At 35.0% G+C, this 8,024-nt stretch overlaps 1 protein-coding gene across 3 annotated transcripts in view; it reads left to right on the top strand.

Annotated features, from left to right (window-relative positions):
- Positions 1 to 955: 955 nt before the first annotated feature.
- STK31 (serine/threonine kinase 31) overlaps positions 956 to 8,024 on the top strand; it is a 91,634-nt gene continuing 84,565 nt past the window's right edge. For all 3 annotated transcript variants that reach the window (XM_087946917.1, XM_087946919.1, XM_087946916.1), the window contains exons 1-7: positions 956 to 1,016; positions 3,105 to 3,143; positions 3,224 to 3,276; positions 3,541 to 3,639; positions 5,280 to 5,354; positions 6,496 to 6,654; positions 7,324 to 7,658. In XM_087946917.1, the coding sequence (XP_087803043.1) occupies positions 3,116 to 3,143; positions 3,224 to 3,276; positions 3,541 to 3,639; positions 5,280 to 5,354; positions 6,496 to 6,654; positions 7,324 to 7,658 (749 nt within the window). In that variant the 5' untranslated portion in view covers positions 956 to 1,016; positions 3,105 to 3,115. The remainder of the gene's footprint in view (positions 1,017 to 3,104; positions 3,144 to 3,223; positions 3,277 to 3,540; positions 3,640 to 5,279; positions 5,355 to 6,495; positions 6,655 to 7,323; positions 7,659 to 8,024) is intronic.

Genomic DNA, 8,024 nt, shown 5'->3' with positions numbered 1-8,024 from the left:
TCTTTGAAGACATTTCACTTCTCATCCAAGAAGCTTCTTCAGCTTGGACTGGATAGTAGGGAATGGAAGGAATTATATTCCTTGCAGACAGCTGGTAAACAATTGGCAAATCAAATAAATAAATAAATAAATAAATTTGCATTCTGTAAGTAAGTCCTTTAAGGCCACCTGTGTCATCAAGGTCTCCTGAGTAATGCAAATTGGTGTGGAACCTTCTTGGAACTGTTGAAAGGACTGTGTTGTAGATTGGAGATAGATGATGTTGTATCCCTCCCCCTCTATTGAGAGAAGGCTATTAAATTTTGATATAGATGGCCTCTGTAACCCTTCACAACAGCGACCCTCTCTGTCTCTGTTGTCTTCAAAAGTGGCCTGTGTGTTTTAAATGCAGATGGGCTACTGAATCTACTCCTTATTCTATGTTGTGCCATGCGTTTATGAAGTGGTTATTTCCAGCTACCTTAGTTTTGATGACACCAATGTTGCATTAAAAGTGATTGTATGCATTATGATCCTGAAAGCTTGCAAGCTAGCTTTGGTACTTCTGCCTGATTAAAAAGCACCCAGAAACCTAAGTTAAAGGGGATAGCTGGACTCTATTAAGGCTAATTTAAAAAGAAAAAAACCTCACCTTTTCAAAAACCACTGGCAAAGTATGCACAGCACTTCATGAATATGGGAAAAAGAGGCGGTTTTACCCAGGAAGATTCTAAGGGGAATCAGGCTACCTAGAATGAAACATACAGAATGTTCTGTTGCCACCACGGGGAAGGAGTGAGCCCACCATAGCACGTAGTAGCCAAACCGAGGTTCCCCCCCCCCCCAAAAACGAAAGACACTGAAAGCTCAGGACCAATGGTCAAAGAGCAGTAGTAAGATTTGCCCAATCAGATATGAGAAAGACCGTTAACTGCCGTCTACTTCTCGCGCAGGCGTAGACTACTTTAGTATTTCATGTGACTGTATTGAAGGCGCAATTTTGGTTGCGTGCTGCGAGTATCGTAGTTTCCATTAGGGTGAGTGTCTATAGTTCTCGGAATCCTAATTCGCCCAGTTATTAAAACAGGCGGTTGGCTGTGATTCTGAAATAGAGTGAGCGCGGGAGGAAGACAAATAAAACCCAAAGAACATTTCCCACCTACTAGTTAAGTGGCGATTTGATTCTAAAACGCGGAAACCTTAAGGACTGAATCGCTCCTTTGAAAAAAAGAAAAGAAAAAAAACGCGAAAATGCCGACAGTATCACCCAGTCTTGCAGAAAAGTGGAGTCTGTTAAGTATTTAACTTTTACATGTGGCTAGATTGTATGACGCGTTAAACGAAAACGGTCAGTTGGCTATTAATTCAGGAGCTTCGGCTGCGTAAGTTTGTGGTTTACTATGATATGTACTGCAAAGCCAGCCACTTAGGTTAAGTTGGATCAAGCAACTGTGGGTACATAAGTGGCTTACCAAGAGTCCACGAGATATTTGTATTAGTACTAAATTTCAAGAGATTCATCTTGTGGGATATTTGCAGCACGGCCTCGTGGAATAGCAATCGTTTTAATAATTTAATATTGTTAATTAAGATAGGCAATTGCAATGATAGAGGTGTGACTTACAAATGAGGTAAAACAAGTGGAATTTTTGTAACAACTTTATTCATTGTTCTGGAATAAACATTACCATTTTAGTTCTTGCAGCAGTCAACCAAATTTATATTGTTTTTAGATGAGTGAAATAGAAAGCTAGATAGGGTATGTTTTCTGCGAATCTTGTGTCCCTAAAAAATGCTAATTATTTGGATAGTTAATTTTAAATTGAATCAGGTTTGGGTAATTTTAAATTGAACCAGGTTTGGGTAATCTTTAAAGCAGAATGGCTAACGGTATGTCTGATCCACTAATGAATTTGTAAATGAATTGCAGTATAGTGGTTGAAATCTTGAATTGAAGCAGGGAGATCTTAAGTTGTAAACAGCCTCAGCAGCTTACTAATACAGGTAGTCTTAGATGTACAGCCACACTTGAGCCGAAAATTTCTGTTGCTACTTTCGGTATTGGAATTGATTAGGAAAAGGATTGAAACAACTTTGAGAAGGTTATAGTACTCTTGTATAAAATTTAAGGCGTGTCTACATTTGAAATAATAGTGTTCTAAGTTTACATTATAGGTGAATCTGGAAGGAGTGTTGAGGAAGCTTGTTCAGGAGAGACTAATAAAAGGCAGGGACATCTGCTGACAAAACAGTGGTGTTCCAATTACAAAAATAACAGTTTTTAGTAAGGCAAAACTAAAACTTAAGAAGCAAGTGATAGTTGTATCCATATTGCCATAAGAGAAACTTGGTATTACTGCTAGATGCTAGAGAAATGGCTTATATGATATATCATATTAAACTATGAATTATTTATTCAGGACTTTTTAAACAAGACAGAACAGGCTGAATTTTTGCTATTGCATGAATTCCTAAGACATTATTTATAAATCCCAATAAATTGTTTCAAACTATTTACTAAGCCTTAATTAAACTAACCTCATGGTATACAGATAATCCTTGACTTACAACTGTTTCTTTAGCGACCTTTTAAAAATTACAATAGCATTGAAAAAAGTGACTTGCAATTGATCATCATACTTATGACATAGCATCCTTACGGTCACATGATCAAAATCCAGGCACTTGGCAACTGGCAAGTATTTACAATAGTCGCAGCATCCCAAAATCATGTAATTGCCATTTGTGATTTTCCCACCTTGTTTTCAATAAGGAAAGAAAATGGAAAGCCAGATTCGTTTAACAACTGCATAATTCACTTAGCAACCACTATCACTCACTTAATCTTATCAAAAAGGACATAAATCTGGTGATACTCATAGTTTTGCATTCTCATCCCAGTTGTAATCATTAGTCGAGGACTACTTATATTATTATGATATCTGAGCCTTATCTACAGGTTTTGAGAATGGACAGCACATTTTGTTCTAAAAAAGTGGCAAGTAGATTAACCATTAGTTTCCTGTTTTTTTTCCTTCCACTGAAAAGGTATATGTAATGGTGAAACTGCTAAGTTAATAAATAATAGGCTATTATTCTAACCAATGATTGCTTCTATGTTTTAGGTTCTGTCAACATGGGAGAGGATTCAAAGTATAATAAAGGTACATATATTAAGAGGGTATATAGGTTTTTTTAAACTACCCTCTTAATAAAAAACTGAATTGACTTTTTTTTCTTACAGTTGAAAATGCAGTTGGCTGTCATGTAGAAGATGCTGTAACTTTTTGGGCACAGGTAAGGTCAAAATTGTGGGGTATTATGAACAGCACTGGTTGGTTAAAGTGAGATTAAAATAATTCATGCCTGTGGGAGTTACCATTTAATCTAAAATAGAAATTCTTGATGCTTAAATTTGATAAAATCAAGTTTAAGATAAACTAATAAAATTCTACATGTAGAATGTTTTATGTTTGAATCACTTTAGTATTTGTCACTGATTATGTGGTGTAAAAATCTTGAATGTGAATATTGATTTGGATTTCAATGTGTATTGTCTAGAACATTAATAAGTCTCAGGAAATTTTAAAGATTAGTTCTGGTCTGGCTGAAATCTGCCCTCAAGCTATCCCAGTTTTTGGCAATCCTGATTTTAATAAGGTAGGTTATATATACATTTTCTTATCTTATATGAACATAAGATAACATCTTGCAGAGATCACTTGAATTTGTATGTTTTAACATGTATTCCAAGGACTTTTATTTGAAGTAAATTGATGAGCTTTTAAATAATATATTCCTGTCTTCCACCACTGCTTTTAGTACATGCACAGTAAATATTGACTAGGTTTACCTTTCATGCTAAATGATATATTACTTATGACCCAGCCATTCTGTTAATTGTGGCTTGTTCTACAAAACTTGGTGTAATTCATTATGTCAGGGGTGTCAAATTCAAGGCCCGGGGGTCGGATCTGGCACGCAGGGTGCTTAGATCTGGATCAGGGGCTGCCCTGAACACAGCAAAGTTCTGGCCCGCGGTGCTTCTGCCAGTGAACTTGGGAGGGCTGCAGGCGGCCCTCCCGAGCTCCGTTTTCACTGGCAGAGGGTTGCAGGAGACCGTCACAGTCAAAAACAGACTGTGCTTGGACCGCCACAGGTGCCCCCAACATGAGTGACATCAAGCTGGCCATGCTCACCCCAGCCCCCTGAGGTCAAACACAACCCTGATGCAGCCCTCAGTGAAATCGAGTTTGACACCCCTGCATTGTGTGATCTGGCTTTTCATTTGCCTCAAAATATTGTATTCAAATGCCATTTTCATTTATATTTGTGATATACTTTGAGCTGTTTATGATAGAAAACTTGAGTAAATATTTTAAATACGAGTGCTGATCTTGGCATCATTGCTGAACATGCCATCTTAGTGATTGGCAAGCTTTACTCATTTTAATGCTAGTGGACAAAGAAGGGCAGCTTCCAAACAGTTGACAAACTATGGATGTGTGGCTATTAAAAAGAAAAAAATACTTCTGGTTGCTATAGAAATATTATAACAGTGTGTACAGATAGTCCTTAGTTACAGACTGGATCATGTAGTAATTGTTTGAAGATAAGGATTCACTAAAATAATTAAATAATTATTATGTTTTGCAAATGAGTACAACAAGCAGAGTTAATAGAGAAGGCAGAAAAAATATGATTTATTTTTGTTTAGCAACTGCAATGCTTCTCTTAACAACCATAAGAGATATATAGTTATCTGATTTTCTGCTTAGCAACTTAGCAGTCAAATTGCTAAGCCCAATTGTGGTTGCTAAGCAAGGACTACTATGTTAAAGATTGGTGGCTTAATTTAATAGCATCTTGAGTTTGGGCAATTTGTTTGACTATTTTAAAATCATAAATACTGGTAGAAGGATGGTATGTAAGCAACATCATTTTGCTGTTCATGGCAATGTTTGCTCTTAATTGTTTTATGGTTAAGCATGCTGGTAAATGATGACTTTCTGTGCACTCTGCATCTATTTTATGTGCAATATGACAATGATTTCTCTAAGAACAAAAATTTCTTCTTCTTTGTACTACTATACAAATGCACCCTTTTCAGAATAAAAGGCTGCTTTAAGAAAATCTGAATTGGTAGCTATAAAAATAGAAAAAAGGTTCAGTACATTTTTGCAGTATTGTATTCAATGAATTATAATATTCTGGGCAAAATTATTCATACTATAATAAAGTTAGGATGTAAAAAATACATGGAAAGTTACAAATTGACCTACTTTTGTTTTAATCCTCAGATATATGGAGGTTGCTTTTCTGAAGATAAATGCTGGTACAGATGTAAAGTAGTCAAAGTTATCAATAATGAAAAAGTAAGGATGATGTTTTGATTAATAGCTGGTCAGCTTGATTTTTTAAATATAATTTTGGAAATACAAAAATGGGTTGACAAGAAAAAACGAAGTTTTGTAATGTGCAGCAGGTTTAAGTTTGTAGCCTAGTTAGTAATCATATGTGCACTGTTCAATTTTTTTTGTCTTGTTCTGCTGTATTTTAAAAAAGGGACAAGTTAGGTTTAATTATGGGGAATTCAATCATTCTCCCAACCTCATTGTAAAATTTGGGAGACCTATTGACTTCTGATTTTAATGTCTAGTAGGTCTAAACAAAGAGATTATGTACAGCTAAGCTTGGACTAACCTTTTTGTCCTATTTTGTTACATTTGCATACTTGTAAATAAGCCCCACCAAGGTCTATAAGCTTTACTTTTTACTAGGGTACACAATTATATTGATACCTTGACAGTCTTAAGTGGAGACAGTTACTGAGACTTTCTATTCTGTTTCTTTCTTCAGGGCAAGGAGTAGATATAGAAGATTTTCAAATAAAAAGGCAGTTGTAGTTAAGGGTCAAATATTTCAAATAGTGTTCACAGCTCTGATTCAGGGAAAGGTCAGCCATTAACTTTCAGTAAGATAAAGTTTATGGAGGTGTCCCTAAGAGAACAGAATGTAATTACTTAGATTACATTTTCTTTTGTCTTTGTACATTTTGTTCTATTGGTTGTTTTTAACTGTAAACACATATTCAGTAATTAGATTTAATATCCACTATATCCTTCAAGTGCATGTCTACTTTTATTATAAATTTAAGTGATATTTTTTTATTCAGATTGCTTGCTCTTTGAAAAGTCATGCTGTTTATAATGCTAAGCTTTCTGATTTTTACATAATATATCTATAAGGAAAATCAGGAAGGAAGAAGGCTTTCCTGCTTTGTTCAAAACTAAGGAGCAAAATAAGAGTGATTTTCAAATAAAATAAGAGTTAGAACACTCCAGTGACATGGTATAAACAGGGTGTACTTGGAGAATCCCAATGTATGGAAAACCATTATAGAAAGCCCAGTGAGGAGGAAATGGGGTAGAGTGTCATCTAGAAAGAATAGGCTTTGCTACCTTACAACTTCAAAAGACAGATATTTTTAATTTTTTTTGGTTATTTCTGTTACAGTGCCGAGTATTATACATTGACTATGGGAACTCTGAGGTCCTCAGAAGATCAGAAATAGTTGAGATCTCTGAAAACTTGCAATTTCCTGGTGTGGCAAAAAAGTATAAATTGTGGGGATTACAGATATCAGCTAATATAGATTTAAATCAATTTGATCGGGTAAGCCAGATACTTCATGTGATTATGTTTGTGCATGTCAATTTCAAATGTAAATTTCATAGTTGATAGTTGTGGCAAGGATGTGGAGAAAAATGCGTATATATAAAATTACAAAAAAAAAGTAACAGCATTAGGTCTTCTCTTGGTGTAATATTCATGTTATTTTAATTATATTGTGAAGTACTTATTCTTCATTTTTCTTTTACTGATTATCAAAAAACCTAGTTTTAGTATGGCATGTTCTATAACATCTTATTAATTTCATGAAGAGACACCCGAACAAGGAATTGAGCTTTTATTCTGCCCACTCCCCCCAATCTTTCCCTTTAATATCATTTATATACAGGCAAGATGATGAAAAGCGGTCTCTGTCATTCTTTTTCCCCCAAGGGTTGTATAAAGGTGGTTACACTTCTAGACAGTTTCTAAATTGCTAGACAGACATCATAAATGGAGCATATCCTTGATTGTAAAATAGCAGTCAGTATCCTCAAAGATCCTCAAATATTAAATGCTCTGTTGAAAGGGATAGAAAAACAAAAGGAGCAATCAATAACAAATAGGGAGAGGGAGGGAGGGAGAATGGAAACTTCTATAGTTATGAGATTCTTTAATGGTAAGATCATATTTCAACTTCTTCTATAATACTTTCTAAATTTTATTTTGCAGGGGAGGATATTTCTGAATAGTTTGGTGTTTGAAAAAGAAATGAAGATAACACATAAAATTGTGCATCAGGACGGTACCATTGTTGCCCGGGCAGAATGTGGTTTACTGGATGTTGGGGAAGAAATGGTTAAGAAAGGCTTTGTTGAACTTCGCAAATCTCCCATAAAAAATAAATCATTGAATGCAAAAATGGATTTCTTTTTGCATAAGAATGTCAAATCATCAACTCCAAAATGGACAATGAGCACTTTATTGAACAGTAGAGTGACAGGAAGTTTTGGTGATATGTTTCTGAGTGAAAAAAATGAGAATAGTTCTGTAGATTATACAATCCAGTAAGTTATGGTGGGAGTGGGTTTTCTATGATATAGTTTGATAACTGTGAAAGACAATGGTACATAATGATTTATTTGATTAAAGGTATGTGACATTGTCCATGGATGCAATACATTGCATCCAGCTTTTAATTTGCTACAATGGAAAAATTATTATTCCTCACATATTTAATTATATTAAGATGAATGGGTAATTTATCTGAATTTTAAGTTTGATCCTCATTTCATTAAAGATTGATTTACGTCTTGGTCCCTCCTGCATTTTGGAGCCAGCAGAACGCTGAAACACCAAGGGTGATTTAGCCTTGCTTAATGTAGCCTGAATTTCTCTAGAAGGGACATGGGGTTCATATAGCAATACTTTTT

Source organism: Notechis scutatus, chromosome Z (genome assembly GCF_049901735.1).
Source record: "Notechis scutatus isolate UNSWTSFEM ecotype Mainland chromosome Z, rNotScu1.2, whole genome shotgun sequence".
NCBI lineage: Eukaryota > Metazoa > Chordata > Lepidosauria > Squamata > Elapidae > Notechis > Notechis scutatus.
This window is presented reverse-complemented; position numbering and strand designations above follow the sequence as displayed.